The 24,856-nt window shown below is 53.2% G+C and overlaps 1 protein-coding gene across 18 annotated transcripts in view; it reads right to left on the bottom strand.

The window, feature by feature from the left end:
• MSI2 (musashi RNA binding protein 2) overlaps positions 1–24,856 on the bottom strand; it is a 403,146-nt gene that overhangs the window by 64,288 nt on the left and 314,002 nt on the right. For all 18 annotated transcript variants that reach the window (XR_011259687.1, XM_069602551.1, XM_069602544.1 and 15 more), the window contains one exon: positions 9,176–9,258. Coding sequence is in view for 17 of the 18 variants with exons in the window: in XM_069602551.1 (XP_069458652.1) it covers positions 9,176–9,258 (83 nt within the window). In the remaining variant the exon portion in view is untranslated. The remainder of the gene's footprint in view (positions 1–9,175; positions 9,259–24,856) is intronic.

Below are 24,856 nucleotides of genomic sequence, written 5' to 3'. Positions count from 1 at the left end.
ACTCCTATACGTTGGCCACCTCATGCGAAGAGCCCCGACTCATCAGAAAACCCTGATGCTGGGAAAGATTGAAGGCGGAAGGAGAAGGGGGTGACAGAGGATGAGATGGTTGGATGGCATCACCGACTCAACGCACGTGAGTTTGAGTAAACTCTGGGAGATGGTAAAGGACAGGGAAGCCTGGCATTCTGCAGTCCATGGGGTCACAGAGTCGGATGTGACTTAGCAACTGAACAACCACCCCATGGTTACAGTAGAAAAGGAAACAGGCTTCGAGGAAGGATCTGTCCAACGTCACAAAGCCACGTAATGGCACAGCCAGGATTCAGTCCTAGGTCCCCCGATTCAAAACCCTTGTCCCCACCTCCAGCCCTTTCCTGCCTCCGTCTAGCCCTCGAGGCCCATTCAGAAGTTATTCTGTCCCCAAAGCCATCCCCGATCCTGGCCCCAGAATTAATTCCCTCAGCACTTCAGGACTAATTTCACCCACTGTTTCCTCTGCTCAGTGCTTTATTAAAATCAGCGACGGCAAAGTGAAGGTGGTCATAAACCAGTGTAATCAGCACCCTGTACCCGGCAGGCAGGGCTGGGCGTGGACACAGATGACTTCAGGAGGCTGCTCTCCCTCGCCAGGTCTCAGCGTCTGGCCGAGGAGTGGACAGGAACTGGTCTCTAACTCTGCCCAGAGACACCGGCCCCAGTGTCCACCAGAGCCGCCGCCTCGCCCAGATCTCGGGGGTGGGCGGCCTCGTCCTGAGGTATAGCCTAGAGCCCAAGGGTTCTGGCTTCATCGCTGCACCGTGGCCAGCTCTGAGCTGGAACCAGCTGTCTGACTTCTCTGTGCCTTGATTTTCTCATCTGTGGAGCAGAGGAACAGTGCCCACGCCACAGGGCTGCAGGGAGCTGAGAAATTAAACCAGCTAATCCTGCAGAAGCTGGTGCTGGCTCACACCTGACTGTCCTCCACACGGAGCCTAGGTGTGAGCCCTTCAAGGCGACAAAGCCAGCTCACACCTCTGCTTAAAATGAAAATCCCAAAGCCTACCAAGCAGGGAGGGAAGGAGAAAGTGACCGCCCGCCCCCCGGCCTGCGGCCCCGGCCCGGAGTCCTCAGCTGGCCACTGCCGACCTCCCAGACCTGCTGGCCAGGTAGGCCCGCCCTCCTGCTCTCATCAGCAAGGTGCGCCAAGGCAGCCTCCCAGGCGGCACTGTTTGGGAGAAAAGCTGATGGTGGCGGCAGCAGCTGTTCTTTTCATTTCTGGAACCTGCAAGGGCATTTCAAAGTGAAAAGAAACCTCAGCCTCCAGCAGGTGCCCCAATTCTGCCACAAGCTGGGTGTTTATCCTCGTCGGTCTGTGTGTGTGTATGTGTGTGTGGGGGTGCTCTGCCAGAGACTGGGGCTGGGCCCAGCTTCATTTCTCAATTCAAGAGAAGAAAAGCAAAGCGCAGCTTGAGCGTTGGCTCACGCGTCCCTGGGAAGCCGGGCAGAGCAGGTGAGCACAGTCCAAGGAAGGCAGCGGCCTCCTCCAGAGGCTGCGGGCCCTCCCCTGCACCCATGGGTGGCGTGTGCAGGAAGGCGGGGCCAGCGCGCGCGGATAAGCCGCAGGCCCTGGGCACCGAGACACCGAGAAGCTGCTGCGCGCTCCCCGGCCTCCTTCAGTGACCTCCCCAGAGGACACATCAAGGGCAAAGGAGCCAGATCTCAGGCAATGGGACGCCACCTCCCTGCAGAAAAAATTACTTCTGCCTAAAGAGCGACGAACATTTCCCACCCAACCACCGCGGCCCTCCTCGCCGCCCCCACCTCCCTCGACACAGAGCGCCGTCTGCTCGCGTGAGCAGAACTGCTACACAAGCAGCGTGCGCGGATGGGAGCGCGCGCATGCGTGATGGGCTGGGGGGCTGGGGGTGGGGGAGGACTGCTCCCTCTCCGGCGTAAACACAAGATTCATTTATTAAGTGCCTCTCTGGCGTTTCCTGTTGCTGTTTTTTTTTGCCTTCATCCTGCTTGTTTAATATTGCATTTGACATTCTCATTTTATAAATGGTAACAGAAGCAGAATGGATAGCTAAAATTAGCTTACGAGTGAGGACGATGCTACAAATAGGATAGTGAACACAGAAGCCCAGTTAATTCCACCCACCCCTCCTCTCCCTCCCCCTCATGCTGGGGCTGGTTCCCAGCGGAGCTCAGTCCTCAGGCTGATGGTGGGGGGAGCTGGAGGGAGGCAACCTCCTGGGTCTCCGGAGCACCCTGCTAGGGTCAGCGCCCACCCCGGCCTGCGGCCTCTGCGGATCCCCTGACCCAGAACTGCAGCCCCAGGTCCGAGGGGCCAACCCAGGACTCTCCTGCTCTCTTGCCTGCCGGCCACTCCCACTCAGAGGCCCCTGTTCTGGGGGTTAACTCCCCAAGTGTGCCCCAATGGGAGGAGGCAGGCTTGAGATCACACCAGGCTCTGACCTTAGAAGTGGGGTTTTTGTAACCTCCCCAAAGGATGAGTCAGTGGAAACGTCCGAGTCCGCTTCCCTGGGACCTAGAAAACCCTATCTGGGGGTCCCCCTCTGCTCTGCAGGCTGTGTGCCCCCATCCTGTCAGGACCCCCAAGAGTACCCACCTCACCCCCTGCTGCCCTGGAGACTTGGGTCCCGGACCTGCCCAGGTCTGCACGCCTGCCTCCCACTGCCCTGTCATCTGGCCAGGACCGCCCTACCTTAGGATTACATCTTTGTTCAATGTAATGATTCTAAGAATAATGACAGTGCTGATGACTGCTACGACAGTGAGAAAACCTCTCACGATGACAGAATGTGCTGTGTGCGGCCTGGTAAAACCCTCCACAAGCCCCAATTCCAGCAGTCTTCATGGGAGGGGCCACACTGCCTGTCTTACAGAGCTTACGCACAGAAGCCTGCCCGAGGTCACCGTCAGGAGCAGGCAGTGACCGCACTGTGGGGCGTCGGCAGTGAGCAGTTCACGGCACCACCGCCGGGAAGGCCTCTTGGGTGGACAGCACCCCATGCTTCCCTCCACACCTGCCCCCTAAGAACGAAGGTGCTGCTACTTTCCACAGGCTGCAATGCCAAACCCTGGCACCTGCTTGCTGGCCCCCGCCCCAACTAGTAAAATGCTGCCTCAGTAGTAGTGGACCTGGGTGACCGCTTGGCTGAGAAGCTCCCCTTGGGCCCATTGAGATAAGCAGACCACCAGCTCTGAACTACAGCGGATGAGGCCAGGAGTTGAAAACTGAGGTCCGAGGACAAATCCAGCTGCCACTTGTTTTTGTAAATAAGGTTTTACTTCAACGTAGCCATGCCCATCAGAGAAGGCAATGGCACCCCACTCCAGTACTCTTGCCTGGAAAATCCCACGGATGGAGGAGCCTGGAGGGCTGCAGGCCATGGGGTCGCTGAGGGTCGGACACAACTGAGCGACTTCACTTTCACTTTTCACTTTCATGCACTGGAGGAGGAAATGGCAACCCACTCCAGTGTTCTTGCCTGGAGAATCCCAGGGATGGGGGAGCCTGGTAGGCTGCCGCCTATGGGGTCGCACAGAGTCGGACACGACTGAAGCGACTTAGCAGCAGCAGCAGCAGCAGCCATGCCCATCATTTACATATCATTCTTTGTGACAGAGACGAACAGCCTTTGAGGCTTAAAATATTTACTGTCTGGCCCTTGACAAAAAATTTATTGGTGCCTGGTTTAGGCCAAGTGGAAAGTTATAGTTACTAAGGGGGTTTCAGGAAGGCTGATTCCTTCAAGGCGACCAGCTTATATCCCCAACGACAGAGCAGGCCGAGCCCTCCCAGGGTCAGGGACTGAATCAGCACTTCCTGCAGGAGGCCGAGGGCAGTGGCCATCACCGTCTTTGGGAGGAGGAAACACATGCATACAGGTGGGGTACTTGCCAGCCGCAGGACAACCAGTGGTGGGCCTAGACTTCAGGCTGGGACCACATGTTTTGAAGTCCTGGGTGCTTCTAAATGACCCAGTAGATCCCAACCTGGGGACAAGGACACTCGACATCACTGGAGGGTCTAGACCATCACCCTGTGGATGAGCCTCACACACCTGCAGTTAACCCCTCAAGACCCAAGTCAGAGGGGAGGCGAGGATGCCGAGAGCGTCCACAGGCGGTCTGGTCTCCGACCACGCAGGGGTGTGTGCTGCCGAGAGCCCCAGACTCAGCTGACTCCGTGTTCACTCCCGGGTTCCTTCCTCATGACACTGGATGGATGATTTATGACCCAAACCCCCACGTTATCTCGTCAGCCACGATGCTCTCCAGAGCACTCAGACTTTAATGTGCACACAAATCACTGCGGATTTCTCAAAATGCAGATTCTGTTTCGGCACATCTGGGGCAGGGCCTGATACTCTGCATTCCTAACAAGCTTGCTTAGCAGTTTTCATACATCGGATCGCCTTAAAGGAACAAGGAAAAGAATGCTTAAAGGAATCCTATAGCAATCGCTGCATAAAACAAAACCTTGCCCTTGTATCCACCAGTCAAATCTGTCCAGATTTTTCCACGATGAGGTCTAAGGCGGCAGCAGCGTAGAGTGGGAAGAACCCAGGGCTGGGGCCAGGAGGACACAGGTTCAAATCCCAGCACTGCCCTTTCAGCCGTGGGTGGCGGAAGTCCCTTCCTGAGTGAGCCCTGCTGTCCGCTCCGTGCGGGGGGACGACGGCCGCCTGAGTGTGAGCTGCCTGGTGGGCACTGATGTCCTGCAGTGGGTCAGAGCCAGGGAAGGGCTTGAAGTGCCCCTGCCTGGCACGTTTCTAGCTGGACCCTGGGTCCTCACCCGCTGCAGCTGGCATTGCCCCCCGACTTCTGAGGTGAGGGCTGAGCCAGGACCCCAAGGAGGCCGGCCCAGGGCGGTCTCTGTCAGTCCTCACCTCCCTCCCCATGGCTGTCGGAGGCCCTGGGGGCTGCACTGGTGACTAATCAGGCCCAGGGGGAGGGAGGCGTCACTACTGTACTGGGCTGGCGGGCTGGCGCTGGGGCCTGGGGGGCGCCCCTCTGGACGGTCAACACAGGGCCCACACGTGCCCTGTGTGTTGACTGTGAGGAGCCACGTCTGCACTCCGTTCTGTGTCTGGTTGGACACCGGGACCAGGTCTCATGGGTCGGGCCCTGAGCTCGGGTTGTGGGGGGGAGTGGGGAAGAGGCCTGCGGCCCTCAGGGGCCCCTCAGAGGCTTAGGCCTTGTTGCCAGTCGGGAGCCTGGCCCCGAGTGAGCCTGCATCCTCTGCGTGCTCGCAGGAGAACTTGGAACCACCTGGGCTGCCGTGTGGCTGCTGAGAGGGGCAGTCAGCAGCCCTGGAAGGCTGGTGCCCAGCTAGATGATGCCCCTCCAGGTCCCCTTCAGGCACGAGAGGAGCGGCCTACTGGGTACAGACGGGAGCTCCAGCCTGGAACCTGCTGCAGCCACTCGCTGGCCCTGTGGCTCCGAGCAAGCTGCCCGACTCCTCTCTCTGCCTCACCTTGCTTATCAGTCAAGCATACGCCCATGGCTGACCCATGTCAGTGTATGGCAAAAACCACCAGAACACTGTAATTAGCCTCCAATTAAAATAAATAAAATTTAAACAATAATAACTAGCACCTTCACCAGGTGTGGGTGAGGATCGAACGGCAGCCGTAACGCGAGCACTCAGGAGATGGTGGCGTTGGCTTCCCCAAATACCGGCGATTCCTGGGGTCTCGTGTGGGGGCGCCAGGCGTGGCTCTGCCCATCCCCTGCCGTGACCCTGACCTCCCTGGGGTGGGGGGGGCGGGGAGCAGCGAGCAGGGAGAGTTTCTTCTTCTGGCCTCTCTGCTCCTTTGCAGGTAGACGCACATGCCCCTCCATCAGCTGCTGGCTGTCCTGGACATAGAGAAGGACCCTCATCTCTCTCTCTTTTTTTTAATGCCCAGGAAATTCAACAACCAAATCAGGTGGGAAATGGCTATGGGAATGAGACATGCCTTACTGTCACAGGGTCCCTCGCCTAACCCTTTCTTGGTTCCACAATCATGTACACAGGGCCCACTGAGTGCCAGGCACAGGAGTGCCGGATTAAGAATCAGAAGAGCTGGATTCGAGTCCTGTGTTTGTGACTCAGCATGGTGAGTTCTCTTCTCCCTGTGGACAGGAGACAACGGTAGCTGCAGGGGCTCGGGGGTGTGGAGGGGGCCCCTGCCACTCTGTCCCCGCAAGGCTTCCAGGAGATCTGTGTTCACAGTGCTGGAGCACAGCCCAGTTTACAAAACACTCCTACGTACATTCTCACCGCCGCCCCTGTTTCTGCTTGGCAGTCTCTGAGCTCTCAGAGTCTTTCTGATCTCTCATTTGAATTCTGTCCACGGCACAGTTTAAATTCATTTCTTTTTTCTGTGAGTCTTAGAAGTAGACACCAGTATCACAGAACCCAAAGCAATTCAGGATGTGGGTCCCTCTACCGATGTGCTTTAAATTCCACCCTTCTTCCGAGGACAGGAGCTTGCTGGAGAAGTCCTTTCATTGATGGCACTGTGGACCACAGCAAGAGCTAATGTTTATCAAGCCCAACCTGGGGCTTTTGCTGGTGGGATCAACCCTGCGAGGTGGTCAGCACAGGCCCTCCTGTTACGCTGGAGCTCAGCCAGGTGACCTAATGCTACCCTCTCCAGCACCTCTAAGTTCCCCCTCCGGGCCTGTACCTGGTGGGGCTGCTCTGGGCACCTACAGTGATGCCTCCATTGGCTTCTGTGATCCTGACCCGTCTGGCCCTGATTCATGCCTCTTGCCTATGTCCAGTCTTGCTTCTTCTCTTAAAACCAGCCCCAGATTCCACAGAAAACCGAGACCTCACGCTCTGCACACCGTTACCTGCGCCTGCCACTATCGGCTTCCACCCTGGTGCAAAAGAAAGGGACAAACGTGATGGACGGGGGACAACGGCTACAAACCTCTCTGGCTTCAGGCCAGCCTGCAGGTTACCCGGGCCTGGAGCTCTAGCTTCTGACTGCCCCCCGTGTCATCTGGGGGTCCACCTCCCCACCTCCAAGCCAGCTTGCCTGGAAGCCAATACCCCAAGGCTTGTGCGCCTTCCCTATAGAGGGGGCCCGGGGGCATATCCCCTGGGCCTCTGTCTCCCCACAGAACAGCGGGGAGAAGGAAGCCCTTTCCACTTGCGTCTCAGGCTTGTCGCCAAGCCAGTCAACAGTGAAGGGCCGCACATATGCATTTGCGGCAGCACCGCGAGGCCTCTTGCCAGGCGACATCGGGCCTTCCCGACGAACCGTGAAGTCCTGGCAGGACAGGACTGGAGGCTGCCAGTGCCTTGGGCGGCCCTTCCCCATCCCCCAGTGCCCAGGCAGGCCTCAGTGCAGTCTGGCCATAGCTGGCCTGGCTAGAGAGACAAGGCCTCCGGGCACTAGAAGCAGCTTTCTTTTAAGCCTCGTCTCTAGTTTTTTTAAAAAACAGCAAGTACTGACCTACTGAGAGAGAAGTATCAGCTGGAGGGGGTGTGAGCCCGTGAGGGGACCTCGGTTATTTCTCTACCCCCATCCGCCCGGTACTATTTCAACGCCTGAGCTGACGCCTCCAACCCACAGGACGCAAAGAAACAGTATTTTCATTTCAGATGCATATGACAGTTAGGAACAATACGAACAATATTATTTTAGTGCCCTGGGAAAAAATTAGCAAGTCAAATATTGAATCAGGCCTGTAGCAACCACATGCTAAGCAGATTGCTTTGATCTTATCCACACTAAAAGCTCTATTATTGAATTTAAAGTTGGTGAACACATATCAGACCAATATACAATGTGTTATCTGAATGCATGTTTCAGAAGCAAGGAATGTTTTGACTAAAGAAAGAGAATATCAAAGTTACAGCTGTGAGTGAACACAAAGGCACCCTCCCTCTTTTCTTGGGGCTGGAGGTGCTGCTAACTGCAAATGTTCTGGCTCCCAAGACCTGCTGATGGCTCTAGAAACACCTGCTGGGCAGCCATCTTTCTGGAGCCAACAGGAAGGGGGTTCTCACCCACCTACTCAATTGGAAGAAAGGCGTTTAGACTTCCAAGCTGTCATGCGTGAGCTGCACATGGTATGGCGCCCTCTGGTGGCCACTTCTCTGGGCTGTCGGTCTGGCAACCCAAACTTCAAAGATCCAACACGCTTCTAGTCGAGCGTGTCCTCTAGGAAAGGGGACTTTTGAAGGCCAAAAGGAGGCCAAAACAACTGATCATGAGGGTCACACTAGCTGATCAGAAGGAAAGAATATTAATTACCCAGCAGGGCCTAAAGAGATAGATAATTTGGGTAATAAACTTCATATTTAAGATAGAGCTCTCAAAATCCAAGCTAAACAGCAGATACATACCAAAACCAGGTGTTGGCAAATTAAAACTTGCAGGTCAAATCTGAGTCTCCCAGCCACTTTTGTAGAGGCCCAGAGTCAGGAATGATTTTTACATTTTTCTTTTAAGAATTTTTTTTTTTTAATGTGAACCATTTTTAAAGTCTTTATTGAATTCGTTACAACATTGCTTCTGTCTTATGTTTTGTCTTTTGGAGGCATGTGGACTCTTAGCTCCCGGATCAGGGGTTGAACCCACACCCCCTACATTGGAAGGCAAAGTCTTAACCATTGGACCACCAAGGAAGGCCCCAGTTTTTACATTTTTAAATGTCAATCACTTAATCAATAAAAATGAGGTGAAAATGGCAAGATTTCAATTTTAGTGTCCCTAAACAAAGCTTTATTAAACACAGCCCTGCTTATCCCTGTATATATTGTCTGCAGGTGTTCTGTAGCTGGATAGTCACTTGCATGGCCTGCAAAGCAGAAAATATATCCTATTTGATCCTTAACAGAAAAACCTTGTCAACTCCTGCCGTTCACAGAGCTGAACTCTTAGTCTGGTCCCTGCGCCCACCCAGCGCACCTTCAGGCATGACCGGGCTGCGGCAGTCTGCGGGACAAGGGGTGGATCCGGGGGGAGGGGAAGCATTTCAATATAACCCCTAACAGCTTACCACTGTCTCATTGATTTTTATTGAGGTATAATTGCTTTACAACAGTATATTAGTTTCTGCAAACTATGTATTAGTACAGTATATTAGTACAGCAAAATGAACGAGTTATACGTATACATATATATCCCCTCCTTTTTAGATTGCCTTCCCACCAACTTACCATTTTATTATTGATTTCATGGAAATGAATCTCACAGACTTTCTCCACAACGTCTTCATTCTCAAAAGTGACAAAGCCAAACCCTAGAGGAGACAGGAGGGAAAAAAGACAGAGAGGAGAAGTTGAGTTCGGTTCCCTTTCTTTGATGTCCTGCGGTGGTGACCAGGCTCCTGGGAGGAGGGCAGGGAATGGATCCCTGCGTGGGGCCTCCAGCTTGAGGAAATGATTTCTAATTTGTACAGCGCACCCTTCCAACAGTGAGGAAAAGTTAATGGTTTCACCCCCATGAGGCGGGCACATGTGGTTTACATCTGCCCGGAAGCAAACAGGAAATTTACGTGTCTGTTATTTATAAGGGTCAGAGCCCGCGGCTCCCGGCGGGAGGCGGGCGGGCGGGGGACAACAACAGCAGATGGCCGCGGGGCCACACTTGCCCTTTCCTCGATGGAGTGGCCAGCCCTCGGGTCGGCCTCCAGACGGAGGCGGTTATTTGTCCTTTTCTTCCTGAATTACTTCCTCTAATACCTCATCAGGACATCCTGAGGCCTGGAAAAAACGATTAAAAGTCTCAGGCCTCTGTTCTGCGCAGGCATCCTTTTTCTACTGCGGCTTCAAAAGCGCTGTGGATTTGGTGCAGTTTAAGATTGTTTGATGCCTGCTGTCAGCCCGTCAGCTATCTGCTGTATTTACTCGGCTGGAGGCCGGCTTTGCTAGACAAGCTGCACTGAAGAATTTTGGCAGCCGACCACTGCTCAGCATCCTGAGTGCCTCTCGCCACCCTCCTGCCCTCGCTTTCTTCTCCTCCAGCCCCCCAACAGGGTTCAGCATGCTGCCCCATCTGTGACCCCACTGGGTAAGCTGCGCTTTGACATACAGACCCACTCACGGGATGGCACCCTGCCCTGGATGAAACGAAGCCACAGCGGATGCACGCAGGACCACAGACACCCTGATGGGGAGGCCACAGACCCGGACCCCAGTCCTGACTCTGCATCAAATATATGTGTCCTCCTGGGAAGCCCCTTCTCCCCGCTGAGCCTCAAGGTTCGCACCTGCAACCTAAGGCGGTGAGACTGCATGCTGGGACCCTTTGGGGTCACAACCCAAACCCCTGCTATGGGCTCAGTGTTTAGTGGGAGTGAAAGTGTTAGTTGCTCAGTCGTGTCCAGCTCTTTGCAACCCCATGGGCTATATAGCCCACCGGGCTCCTCGGTCCACGGCGGCTCAGACGGCAAAGAATCTGCCTTCAGTGCAGGAGACCCAGGTTCAATCCTTAGGTCGGGAAGAAGCCCTGGAGAAGGGAATGGCTACCCACTCCAGTACTCTTGCCCGGAGAACTTCATGGACTCAATGTTTGTGTTCCCCCAAATTCATGTATTAAAATCCTCCCCCAGCGGGATGGTGTTAGGAGGTGGGGCCTTTGGGGGACGTTTGGATCACGAGGGTGGAGGCCTCATGAACGGGATCAGTGCCCTTATGTAACACACGAGGCAGCCGGCTTCCTTGCGCTCTCTGCCCTGGGAGGACACAATAAGACATCCCTTTGCAAACCAGAAGAGGGCCTTCGCCAAAAACCTGGCCATGCTGACGCCCTGATCGTGGGCTTGCGGTCTCCAGTATCATGAGAAACACATTTCTGTTGCTTGTAAGCCTCCCAGTCTATGTGCGTGCTAAGTCGCTTCAGTCGTGTCCAGCTCTGTGTGACCTTATGGACTGGAGCCTGCCAGACTCCTCTGTCCATGGGATTCTCCAGGCCAGAATACTGGAGTGGCTTGCCATTTCCTTCTCCAGGGGATCTTCCCAACCCAGGGATCGAACCCAGGTCTCCTGCACTGCAGACAGGTTCTTTACCGTCTGAGCCCAAATACTGGAGCGGGTTGCCATGCCCTCTTCCAGGGGAGCTTCCCAACAGCTCAACTGCCCAAGACACTGTCCTCTCCAAAGTTATGAGCCTGGCCTGTGCACACCAACCAGGAACACGAAAATCAGAACAGCTGTTTTAGTATTGTGACAATCAGTGCTTCTTGTCAATGAGTACACACACAGATGCTCCCTCTTTAAGCTGCTGTGTCTGTGTCTACTCTGGGCCCCAGAAATCCCAGGTGGACAGAAAATCTCTCAGGATGCTCTTCTCCCTGACCTGCAACCATCTTTCAAGGAACAGCGGAGAACAGGCTGCTGCGGGCATTGCACACCTACATCCCAGCTCCCGTGAGATCCGGAAGATTCCTTGGGGAAGGAATAGAAAAGGCCACTCTCTGCTCTCTGTCTCCAGTAAAACAGAGGGGGCCAGGATGACCACAGAATCGGCTATCACGATCTTTACGATGCTATGTAATTTACTGTGCTTGCTGTGCTCAGTTGCCCAGTCGTGTCCGGCTCTTTGTGACCCCACGGACTGCAGCCCACCGGGCTCCTCTGTCCATGGGATTCTCCAAGCAGGAGTACTGGAGTGGGCTGCCAAGCCCTCCTCCAGGGGGATCTTCCCTACCCAGGGATCGAACCCTGGTCTTGTGCACTGCAGTTGGGTTCTTTACCGTCTGAACCATCAGGGAAGCCCATATGATTTATTACTAAACACCAAATACCAGGTCGGTGTTCCCAGCCTCTGCAGCTCAGCCCAGGCCACTGCAGACACGGAAGGCCGGAGGTGAGACCCATCGAGAGACCTGTCGTGAGGGGCATGTACAAGGCTTTGCCACACAGGGTCAGAGTTGGCAAGTTTCTCCCAGGGTCTTTGGATACAATGTTATTTTGTTTAAAATGAGGCCCAACAGGAAACAACTCACCAGGTCCATACACCCGTCTACACCAGGTCCCTGCAGAGAGCGCTGCAGCTCTGACCTTCTCTCTGGCCCTCGGTCCCACAGTCACGTACAGGGCTGGAGGAGACCACACCCAGAGGCAAGTCTCGGAATGATTTCTCTTTGGGCTTTGTTGTGACGGCCGCCCAAGTCCCCCTTCAAAGGGGCCTGAAAAGACTGCCAGCACCACCGACTCAATGGACATGAAATTGAACAAACTCTGGGAGACAGTGAAGGACAGAGGAGACCAGCGTGCTGCACAGTCCATGGGGTCACGAAGTGTCGGACGCAACTGAGCGACTGAACAACAACAAGGTTCTCATCCAGGCAGGAGCTGCTGCAGAACGCAGAGGGCAACGTTTAGGCTGACCCCCTTCCTGGCCACGCTTCTGGAACCCAGATCCTAGAAGCGACCAAGGTGCAATGCCTTCAGAAGGTCCACAAGGGAGGGAGAGGCGGCACGGCAGAGGATGCAGGAACCTTCTAGACAAGGGCTTCGAGGACAAGGGCTGGGCAGGGGCCTTACTTACTCTGGGTCCCCAGGACACACAGAGGCCCTAACACACAGCGGTGGGGGGCTGAGCACAACAGAACGAGCCATTTCTGCTCCTCCAGGGCCTGAGCGGCTGGCTAACCCGCATCATAGCCTTCCCTCGAGACGGACTCGGGCCCTCCTGGGCATAAACCCGCTCCCTGTGTGCCAGGCACCGGGCTGGACATGGACATCAACACAGCCTCGTGTTCTTCCTTGTTCTCAAGGGACAGGTCAGAGGTTCCCACTTCTTCCCTGTGCAGGCCTCCCCCTTCCTTGCGACCCTCACATCTAGGCCATGAGTCACTCTGGCATCACCTCTGTCTCTGAAGCTGCCCCTCTGGCCCAAACTCAGACCAAGGCAACATGCAAACCCTCAACACGCCAAGATGGGCCAGTTCTTAGGCAAGGAGAGAACCCCACTGCCAATCAGGAAGAACAGCGGCCCCCAAAAGGTAGGTCCACATCCTACCCCCTGGAAACTATGAAAGTGATGTTATCTAGAAAAAAAGGCTTTTGCAAATATAAGTTCAGAATCTCAAGAAGAGATCACCCCACTGTTAGGGTGGCCTGCCATCCAACGGCAGGCATCCTGTCCCTTGGAGAGGGAGGTGAGAGACTCCGAGGGAGACGGCCCGTAAGGATGGACGCAGGGCCTGCAGGGACAAGGCCGCCATCCAAGGCAGGCCGGGAGCCCCCAGGAGCCAGGAGAGGGAAAGCCGGCCCCTAAAGCCTGCGGAGGGAACATGGTCCTCCTGATGCTCTGATTTCAGACTTTAGCCTCCAGAACCGTGAGAGAATGAACTTCTGTGGCTTGAAGCCCTCAGTCAGCAGCCATTTCTCACAGCAGCCACTGGAGCTAAGACAGCAAGGTGGCAGGTTCTGGCCACCCCCATGCAGACGGGCCCCACGAGATCGCTCCAGCCAGACCAGGCACGCGCTTTGAATGGAAGGCGGGAGAGTGTGGACAAATGAGGCATGCCCATCTGTGCCACCGGAAAAGAAGGTGAGTCAGTACCCGTCCAGGGCACCCCTCCAGGAGCCAGAGGAGACTGGTTTAATGTCACCTGGTGCCCAGGTAAGTCGAGTCACCTAGAAGCACCGTGTTCAGTCCCCTGCCAAAGAAACTGCTTTTCCCCACTTCTGCCTGGTCCAGCACACAGTAACTATCAGAACTCCTGGCCCAGCGCTACTCCAGACTCACTGTCGCCCACTCCCTGCCACCGCTCAGAGACAGGAAGAGGAACAGGGGAGGGAGCCGGGAGACAGGAATTAACATGCAGACTGCTGCATGCGGAAGGGAGGGGGAAGACACACAGACAGCATCACTTCAGATCCTGGCTCCCCGCTGGTCCCTTCCCTAATCCCGAAGGACTCAGAATTCGAGTATCACAAAACTGATTTTCCTGATCACAGGCGAGAGTCTGGATTTCAAGCCTATGTACCTTGGACGCAACACAATTCAACAATGTCAAGACTCATTTGCAGTATTTTAAAGATCTGTATCATTTCAACAGCCATGCCTGTTTGGCCCAAACAGAAAACAAACCTGATTATGTCTAAAATATTTATTTATTCCACTTGGAGAAAGCAAAGAAGCAACGAAGCACTTAATTATCAATAAATGTTATTCCTAAACGTATAATCATTTTTATCTTACAGATGCATCCCATTTACAATGAATTAGCAACTCAGTGGTGAGCACTGCGCCCGCCCCAACAAAATAAATTAACCTGAGGTGTGAAGGGCAGAAGAAGGAAGTCAAAAATTTGAGAGGGATGCGCCAGTGGGTGGGAAAAATCCTTTTTTGGCATCAAAGCCTTTTCCATTTTTGAAATTGATCTTTTACTGGGTAAAATAAACGTAACATAAAATGTACCACTTTAGCCATTTTTAAGTGTGCAGGATGGTGACGTTCGTTCACTCATGATGTTGCACTCTCCAGAACCATCATCCCCAGAGCTTTTCCCCCTCCCAGAGCAGAACTCTGTGCCCTGAAGCAACGTCTCTCCCTTCCTCCCTCCCGCAGCCCCCAGTAACATTTATTCTCCATGAGCTCGCCTACTCAAGGCACTTTATGTACTTGGAATCATACACTATTTGTTCTTCTGTGTCTGGTTTATTTCACTTAGCATACTGTTTTCGGGGCATCGCAGTCTTTTGAACAGTCTGCCGAATGTACAGATTCCACACGAGACGCAGGAGGCTGAGGAGTACTTTTGTGCCGTCAGTTCTTTTGTTAAAAATCTATGCATTTTTACAGTCCTCTGCTTAAACTGGTATTCTCAAACAACAGGAAGCTATTTTTTTTTTTTACTGTTTAGTATCTCATTTCTACATGGAAGACTAAACATACTTACAGCAATGTGTTTTTTTGCCAACTAAATTTAAGATGCAGCATTTTAGAAATTTACCTATCAATGTTTCCACGGTATTGTTTGTTAGTCCCGACCAGTGTGCATTTGCGATTATATGTGCACTTATTCTTACCTAAGCTGATGAGTGGCGTTTCAAAAGGAGCATGTACAGAATCGGCCTGCAGACACTGAAGTCTGGGGGTGCCTTTGCTCTTCCTGTTTGTGCCAATGTAGAATTGCTCTGTTTTCTTCCACAGTATTTATTGCTGCATTTCTCAGCATAAACCTATCCCATTGTATTTTTTATAAATAAATATCTTTTTTGAACATAAGGGGAAAAAAAGGAAAGGGAAGGACTGACTATTTCCCTCTCGTTTTTCTCCAAAAGAGAGCCTTGCAGAGAATCAGAAATGGAGTCTCATGAAGGTCCATCAGACGCATAGCAGCCAGGTGAAAAACAAGCAATTATCCTTGCTCAAAAGCAAGGGCCGGGTAGTGAGCTGTGTGCCCCAGGAGAGTGCCTTCACCGCTCTGGCCTCTCGGAGAGTCAGCTGGCCCGGTGTGTGTGGGGAGCCCTGCTCTGGTCCCTGCCGGGGCAAGGACTTGGACGCACGGGGTCTGTGAGGGCTCTCACGCCAGCAGGGCCCCTTGGGGAACCCCTGTGAACACCCCTGCTCAGGCATAGTCTCTCTTGGTCCGAAGAAGGTGCCATGCCAGAGCCAGAAAACGTTTCAAAATTAGTTAATTTGGCTGCGCCAGGTCTTAACTGTGGCACGTGGGATCTTTGAACTTCATTGTGGAAGTGGGGAATTCTCGCTGGGGCATGCGAACTCCTGGTTGCAGCATACGGGATCCACTTCCCTGACCAGGGATCGAACCCAGGCCCCCTGCATTGGGTGGGTGGTGTCTCAGCCGCTGGACCACCAGGGAAGGCCCGCCCCCCCCAGGCATGTAAAGTCGCCAGCCACCATCCCTAGGGGACAGAAAACGAGTAGGGTAGAGGAGAGTGGCACAGGGCCAAAACTCGGGGGGAAACAGGATAGTTCCCCAAAGAGACCCTCCCCCTCGTCATCAGCAAAGGAAACCTGCCTGCCTCTCTCCAAGTCCCCGAGTTAACCCTACCCGCACTTCTGAGGGACGCCAGGCGTCAGCAAAACTGGGACAAAGAAGGCGGTGGGAAGGTGAATCCCAAACAAAAAGGGATTTAAAAACGGACATATATAGGGTAGCAGTGAGCATTTTAAAATGCAATTCTACAGCATTCTCTTGAATGAAGCTATTATGGAAACTAACAAGTAGGCTCTATTTAAGAGATAAGCGTTCAACAGTCAAACCTTTTTTTCCCCTCTTTTATTCAAATGAACAACACTGACTATTCACCTGAATGATGCAAAGCTGTAAACACACACGAACACACACAGAAGACGAGAGCTCCGAGAACAAGATGCCTCACAATTTAAATGACCTGCTCCAGACGCAGTCACTGAGGAACAGCCAACAGTTAAGAATTCTTTTTTAGGTCAGGAGGGAAAGACGGGGACGGCCTCCTCTTAGCCTCAAAAATAATTTTTCTTTTCTTATCATATAGGTCAATGAACACTAATAGGCAATCACACGGTGTCCAATGCATCTTCAGTGAAAATCAATGCAAGTTAGGAGCTAACACACTTGGTTAATGGGGAAAAACACGAGAGAGAAAAAAAAATCCCAGACTTGTCAAATTTATTCTGGGTATCCCATGAGGAATTTAAGGTACACATACGCCAAGTGTATTTATAACCGACGCAACCTCCCTTTCTGGCTAATAACCCGGTGCTGGTGGGAAGCAGCAGCAGCCGTGGGCTGCTTCCAGGATAAATATGAATCCCTTGGGTCCCTCCCTGGTCCCCAAGGCAACCCTGCGAGGGGCAGGGCAGCCTCCTCCATCGTCATTTTGCTCAACTGCTCGGCACAGTTACACGCCTCCTCCATGTGGGCACGTGGCCCCGAAGCCAGAGCAGGAGTTGGCCAGGAGTCGTGCCTGGCTCCTTTCGTGCCCCCTCCCTGCTGGTCTGGAGGCCCCATGGTCCCGAGAAGGGGAGGCCTGGGGCTCGAGCCCTGGAGGTCTGCGGGCTTCAGCAAGGTAGCCGTGTCTACAGATGACACCTCACCTCGGGCTGCCCACCCTGCCCCCAACTCAGGCCGTTTCTGGGCCATGGGTTTCATCTCCTTGGAAAGGCTTTCCTGGAACTTTGGCTAGGGTGTGAAGGCCCCTTACCTGGTGGGACCTGGTGACTTCACATGCCCTTGAGTTTGTCCTAAACAAATGTAACTCAGAAGACTGATCTATTTGAAGAAAAAAACCAGCTGCCTTTCCAAAGGAAAGGACACGTTTCCGATGACTGCCTGCCACTTGGGGATACTTGCTACCTGTTACCTGGACATCAGTGAAGTCCAGTCTGAGCTGCCATTACTTTCCTGAGCACTTTCAGACGTAGGTACTGGGCAGGAGGGGCCACTGTCCCGGGCGTGACGCTCTCACGCGTGTGCCTGCTAGGTCGTTTCAGTGGAGTCAGACCCTGCGACCCTATGGGCTGAGGCCTGCCGGGCTCCGCTGTCCATGGGATTCTCCAGGCAAGAATACTGGGGTGGGTTGCCCTGCCCTCCTCCAGGGGATCTTCCCCATCTGGGGATGGGACCCACGTCTCTTATGTCTCCTGCATTGGCAGGCGGGTTCTTGACCATTAGCGCTGCCTGGAAGCCCGTCTGCTCTCACACTCAAACGCTTCTGTGGATTTCAGGCAGATAAGCAGGTCGCTTCCCACCAAACCAGGGATGGGAATTCCTTTGATCATATCTACTGTCTGGTATCCTAAGTGTGGTTTTTTTTATTACCATTCCACATTCTAATAATAATTATAAAAAGAGAAAGCTTACTATCTTTACTGAGCAGCTTTAACTCAGTCTTCACCAACCACCCCCGGGTGGATTAGGGATGGCTATCCCCACTTTACAGACTCGAGCACTGATGCTCAGACAGCAGGGGTGGGAAAGCTATGTTCACTCCACCCCAGCCTCCTTCCTTCACATGAAGGTGGCTTACCCCAAACCCAGTATCTGCTGGGTTCTCGACACGTCCTACCTGGGTCTGGAGCCCCACCCTCGTTGCTCAGCGAGACCCTCTACAAACCGGCCAACAGTCCCTCAGCCTCACGACCCAGCAGGAGAGCGCGGGAGAGGCAGCAGTGCCGTCCCGGCCAGCTGAGCATCCCCTCTCTGGTGCAGACTCGCCCTTTACATACAGACAGTGCAGGGGACAGCGAGAGTTTTAAGAGCAACACCCCAAAGATCAGTTTTATCAAGAAAACTAGAGCATCACCTAAGCTAGTCTGGCCAACGATGGGCACAGGGTAGGGACTCTTCTGAACGTTTCCAGACCCCAACCACAGAGCTGCTGAAAACAGAACTGTATCATCAAAGAAGATGCTAGCAGACACCTCTTGCAGCAAACTGGCTCTCTAATTTGGAGTCAGCCACCCTGGAGGGATGAACAGAGAAGCGCTTACGTCCTTGGCCTTGTTAAGAACCAAGAGCAGGGGGCAGGCACGCTGAGTCACGATGCACGTAGGACTTGGCCTCAGGGCTGGTCAGGGCAAAAGTGTGAGGGCCAGGAGGTCATCAGAGGCAGAGGCCTGCAACCACCCTCCTCTGTGGCCGGCAAACGGGCCAGTGACGGGTCGGAGAGTCAGCAGACATCCCTTCTCTCCGCCCTGCCTGGGAGCCGACAGGCTGCCTCTCTGGGCCGGGGGGCGGGGGGCCCTTTCTGACCTGGCCTTTCCTCCCCGCTGCGCCCCTTTCAGGCTGGCACTGCAGTGCTTTCGCAGGGGCGTCACTCATGCACCTGCTGCCTCGTTTACACCAGTAGTTTGGCAGCTGGTTGCTGTAAACGATAATAAAATGCCTTTCCAAAAAATGAAGGAATGTGACCAGACACGCCAGACATCATGATATTAAAGCCGTGTCAATTAATTTCTCCCCCTGCTTGATAAACGAGCCCCATTCCATCTCTTAATAATGAGGAGAGAAACAAGAAAAGTTGACACTTAGTTTAATTTATTTTCTCAACTTGCCTGGTCATATTTCTTGCTGCCGTGCAGAGCTGGCTGGGGCTGTGGGGAATTACAAGTGGCTGGCGCACACGCAGGGCTGGGATCCGTGCAAATCGACACGCGTCTCTGTATCCCTGTGCAGGCTGCATCGGGAGGGGAAGGGGCTCGGGGAACCCGCTCACACACCTGCGCCTCGCGGCTGGGGGAGTGGGGCCAGAGCAGGGAGCGATCTCAGGTGTGGGAGGGATGGTGTGACAGAAAGGACACTCTCCCTCCAAACTCATGCCGAGGAGCTGCTCGAGACCGGACGCCCTAAATTACTATCAAGCCACATGGGTGCCACCTGCCAGAGGGGAGCCAATTTCTCAACTGGAAAGGTGCTTTTCTTTCTCGTTCTGCCTGAGGATGCTCTAGCCAATGCCTGACCTTGAAATGTGAGCATCAACCTTCTAAAGGTCGGATGCCGACCGTGAACCAGCAAGCATTTCATTAAGGCTTCGGTACAAGTAGGCTTTTCATCCGGCCACCGTAAGCTCAGGACCATCTACGGAGGTCCCGAGACCATAAACCAGGCTGGGGGTGAAAGTGAGGGGTGCTCCTGAACCAGTGTTTCTCAGTGTGGTCCTCGTGGTCTCCTGCTGGGTGAGGGGCTTGTTAGAAATGCAGAGCCCCAGGCTCTGTCTCCGAATGGGGGTGCTGTGGGTGTGGCCCAGGAATCTGCACCTCAGCTGGCTCTCTGGGGATTCTGATGCTCCCCCAAGCCTGACTCTGCGTTATGTGTCCCCGTTCAGGAGGAGCCAAGTGGAGACCGTTTGGTAGAAAAGAACTTTGTATGAGAAGAGAATCTGCAGGCTCTCCTGTCCTGTGCAGAGAGAGACTGATGGCAGTTTTAGAAAGGTTCTGGTGTCTCTGTCGTGGACAGCTAGACCTCGAAGCCCCAGAGCAGCCCTCGTCCAAGGCAGGGAGGGGGCAGATCCCAACAAAAACAAAGCTTCTCTCCCCCAGACTCAGGAAAGGAGTGGAGGCCGCGTCACACTAAAGTGTAAATGACTGATCTTGTTTCCATTCCCAGGGGTCTTGGTGGTTTACTCAAATCAAACCCTTATGGGAAGGCAATTAAGCTCTACTTTAGAATTCCAAACAGGCATTCAGGCAATGGGAGATATATACATATATATATATATATATATATATACTTTTTTTTTTTTTTTTACCGATGAGGGGCACCTTCCTGAATCTGTGAAGTTATATGCGTTTATGATAGCTTTACAATGAGGGTGAGGGTGTGCCTGGAAAAAATCACCCAGGAAGGGAGGGAGGGAAGTTGAAAAGAACAGGAGAAGGGAAGGAAAAAGGGAGGGAGGGAGAGAGATTCAGAGGCAGGTTGGGCAGAGGGAGAGAGAGACCGCTAACCACCCCCAAACCATTTTTCTAAGAGAGAAATCTGCCGTGAATACTGATGGCGTGATTTTAAAGGGCCTGCGGCTGCAGCGAAAGGGCGTCTCATCCCAGACTCTTGTTAAGCGAGGGGGAAAAAGCACCTGTGATCCGGGCCAGACAACCCCAACCTAATTTCATTCCGAGCGCGCTCCACGGCAGTGATTCTGTGAATGACACTTGTCAGGGCAGCAGATTAGTTCACAAACCTATTTTTTGTGTGTGGTGTTCCATCTTGGTTGGGAAAATAGCCAGTTCTTGGCGAGAGAGACACATATTACTGCTGTTAAGTGCCAATATAAACTCTGGGACGCAGTGGTGAATTCACCAAATTAAACCGCTAGACAGCGGGCTGGGATCGGGACCCTGGCAGAAGATGCCGGGGCAGTAGCCTGTGCCCGTGCGGGGCGGCCGGGCTGAGGTCACGCGCACAGCTCGGGCAGCAAACGCGGATGCCTGGGGAGCGGGGTGGTGCTCCGGACACCACAGCGCCTGCGGGGCTTGGGGGCTTTGGAGGGCTCCACGGGCGCAGCTCGTCCTTCAAGGCTTCTAAACCTGGGGCTTTCTGAGCTTGGGGGAGATGGAGCTCCTCCCCACCGAGGCGGGCATCTGGGTGGGAACCCTTAGGTTCTCCCCCCGCAGAGCGGGTTTCAATTCTGTTAGCCTATCTGACTCCCACCCTCAGCCCCACCCACACCAAATTCCAGGAGCACCCTGGAAGCTCAGAGTGGGTGTCAGTCCGCCTTAAGTCCCTCCCGAGCTGGGGTGGAGACAGGCTTCTCAGGCTCTGGAGCCAGAAGATCTGGGCTGAATCCTGGCTCCAGCAACTGTCTGTGTCACTCTGACCCTCAGTATCCTCTTCCGTGACAGAGGGAAAAAAAAAAAAAAAAAAAAAGACCTCGCCAGCCTGGAGCCTTGCTTGAAAACACCTGTGAGGGGTCAGCTACCCTCTGCCACAAGCAACAGACGTTTTACGGCTTCTCCCCAACCTCAACCTCTATCTTCACAGGCTCACGTTTGCCCTTTGCCGCGAACCTCACGTATTGAAACTCACTTGGTATGTGTTAAAGAGATGTTCACAGGGCTTTGCCCTCATGGGGGGAACCGGATTCGAGATGGAGAGGTAAACGAGTCACCTGGTCAAATTTCTGTGCAAACTCGTTACCTAAAAAGACCCCACATCACCTTAGGCTTACAGAAAGGGGCTGATCTCTGAATGGGAGGCCCCGAGCGGGCTGAGCACAGCTGCACCCTGACCACTGCTGTGCCTTGCTCCAGGGCCAGCAGCCGGCCTGCTGGCTGTTCCGGAGCGGGCGCCCGGCACCGAGACGGGACAGGAAGGGGATGGAAACAAAGCAGGGAGGGGTCGCGGACAGGAACCACAAGACCCGTGCTGCAAGGATGGGGCAGAGGCAGCCCGGACCCCCTTCACCCCGGGATGCAGAGAGGACCCCAGGAGAAGCCCCGCCACCGCTTCCCTCCAGCAAGTTCTCGAGGAACGGCTCCTGGCCCCAGAGAAAGTTCCAGAGCGCCATCAGAAAACCACTACTTGGAAGCAAGTTCTCAGCACCGCCACAAATTACAGGACTTTTACGATGAGGCATGGTTTCAGAACAGCCCCAACTGACGGAGCCCCGGCTGGATGCCCGCGGGCCCGCCGCCAGCTCCGGGCCCCCTGCAGAGGGGACGTCTCGGTCCATGTCGCCAGGACTCCCTAGGCCTACGGAAAGCCTGCCCGGGGTGGCGGTGGGCGGCTGCCCGCTGAGGTGCCCCTGCACAGGATGCCCACCTCACCCACCGTGGGCCGGGGGCTGGCTGCTTTTCCTTTCCTGGCTGTGAAGGAACTTTCCTTAACATCTGGAGGCCAGATCTTCCCGAGAAGCAGAGGGCAGCAGCCCAGGCAGCCGGGGCGGGGGTGGGGGGCAGCGGGGCGGGGAGCTCTGCCAGGAGAGCGCGAAGGACGGCGGAGGGGAGGGGGGAAAGGCAGGGCAGGGGCCGGCCCAGGCTACAGCCGGGCTACTCAGGGCGTCCCACCCAGCAGCAGCTGCACAGGCACCTGGGAACGTGCTGGCAATGCAGAGTCCCGGGCCCCACCCTGGCCCCTGGATCCGAATCTGCCTCGTCACAAATCCCCTGGGTGCTTTTTATGCAAATTAAGGAAGCACTGATCTAGAACACTGATTCTCCACCGTGATTCTTACATCAGAATCACTTTGGAAAAATTTTTAAAATACTGATCCCCAGGCTCCATTTTCAGAATTGAGTTAGGTCTAGGGTAACACCTCAGCATCTGTATGTTTTAAGATCTTTCCAGGTGATTCACGTATACAGTTAGGTTTAAGAAACACTGGGAAGGCACTTCCCTGGTGGGTGGTCTAGGGGTTAAGACTCTGGGCTCCCAATTCAGGGGGTGCAGGTTCGATCCCTGGTCACGGAACTAAGATCCCCACATGCTGCATGGTGTGGCCAAAAATAAGTAAATCAATAAACAGTAGCTATTATTACTGCACACACACAAAGAAACACTGGGAAAAGGAAAAAAGCCTAATGCCTAATTTTTATTTTTTGTCTAAAAATAATTTTGAAAGTAAAAGTCGCTCAGTCAAGTCTGACTCTTTGCAACCCCAAGGACTGTAGCCGGCCAGGCTCCTCTGTCCATGGAATTCTCCAGGCAAGACTACTGGAGTCGGGAGCCATTTGCTTTTCCAGGGGATCTTCCCAACCCAGGGATCAAACCTGGGTGTCCCTCATTGCAGGCAGATTCTTTACTGTCTGAGCCATCAGGGAAGCCCCCCAAATAATTTTAATTTCACTAATATTTAACATATGGAGTGAATGGGCCTCAGTTCAGTTCAGTCGCTCAGTCATGTCCGACTCTTTGCAACCCCATGAATCGCAGCAGGCCAGGCCTCCCTGTGCATCACCAACTCCCGGAGTTCACTCAGATTCACGTCCATCGAGTCAGTGATGCCATCCAGCCATCTCATCCTCTGTCGTCCCCTTCTCCTCCTGCCCCCAATCCCTCCCAGCATCAGAGTCTTTTCCAATAAGTCAGCTCTTTGCCTGAGGTGGCCGAAGTACTGGAGTTTCAGCTTTAGCATCATTCCTTCCAAAGAACACCCAGGACTGATCTCCTTCAGAATGGACTAGTGCCCCCATATATCCAGCCATCAGAGAGACACTGTCTCGGATGGTATTTTACAAACCCCGGGAGGGAAAAGGGAAGCTCTCCAATGGGGATGAGGTCAGGGTGGCACCTTACTGGCATACCTGTTGCCAGCACAGCTGGTCCCCAGTGCTGTTCAGGCGTGACCAGGGTGTACAGATGATGTGATCTGGCTTGAAGTAAAGGAACCCTTGCAAAACGGGCAAAGAAAGCCCAGACTGGAGATAATGCTAACGGTATAAGCCCATACCATTACCAGAGAATCTTAAGCTGACCCTTCTCTGCCATGAAGCTAGATGCCTCACCAGCCACTTCACAACCATCTAATCAGATGGAACAGCAGCAGCTGAGTGAGAAAGACCCCACTTTTCAACACAAACTTGTGCTTTATAGAAAGCCCTTGGAAAACAAGTGCTTGGAAAATATTTTTGTTGTTCTGTGATTTTGTTGCTAAAAATGATATGACTGTGTTATATACAAAAGCTCTTGTACCCACAGACTGTTAAAACTCAGAAACAGAACTGTAAGACTCTTAAAAAAAAAAGAAAAAAAGAACATTCCAGTGGATTTTGAACCCATTTGTTAAAAATATAAAAATGCAACACTTGATTAGCTTGCATGAAAACCTGATTGACATCAGGGAAGATGGAAATTTACAAGCTGAATTTCAACAAAATCCTTTGCATAATTGGAGGATGGGATTGAAAAATTAGTATCATGATTTAGTCAGCACAGCAAATATGCTTCTTCCACTGAGATCAGTGTATCTTGCTCGAGGTATTTTTCAGTTATGACAGGCATTCAAGCCAAGTACCAAAATAATAAGCTAAACTCAGAATCCACCCTTTAGAGCTGAATCACAAAGTGTTATTAAATCAAGAATTTTTTAAAAGCATATTCAATCTCATTGCTCTAACCAAAATTATTTTAATTATTAATGGTAAATATGGCTTATTTCAAATGTATCCCATCCTATTATATTCCTATGTATATAGGTTTTATAATATATATGATATATTAGCATAGTATTTACATCTATACATTGAAAATTAAATAAGACACATTGGGGGCTTGTGGTTTAATTTTTTTCCTGTACAAAAATTTTGAAGATTCCTGCTCTGAAGTCATCCCTTAGTTACAGAGATTACTAAATAAAGCCAAAGGATGACAGGGGAATAGCTGCCTTTAGTGGCTGCCAGCTGGTATGGACCCTTCTGACCCCTGAGGAGGGGCCAGTAGGTGGGATATGGACGCAAGAACGTGCTAACTCCAAAATCTCTTGGGTCCTTCTGGCTCA

Source organism: Ovis canadensis, chromosome 11 (genome assembly GCF_042477335.2).
Source record: "Ovis canadensis isolate MfBH-ARS-UI-01 breed Bighorn chromosome 11, ARS-UI_OviCan_v2, whole genome shotgun sequence".
Classification (NCBI taxonomy): domain Eukaryota; kingdom Metazoa; phylum Chordata; class Mammalia; order Artiodactyla; family Bovidae; genus Ovis; species Ovis canadensis.
Note: the sequence above shows the minus strand (reverse complement) of the source record. Positions and strands in the feature narration are given on the sequence as shown.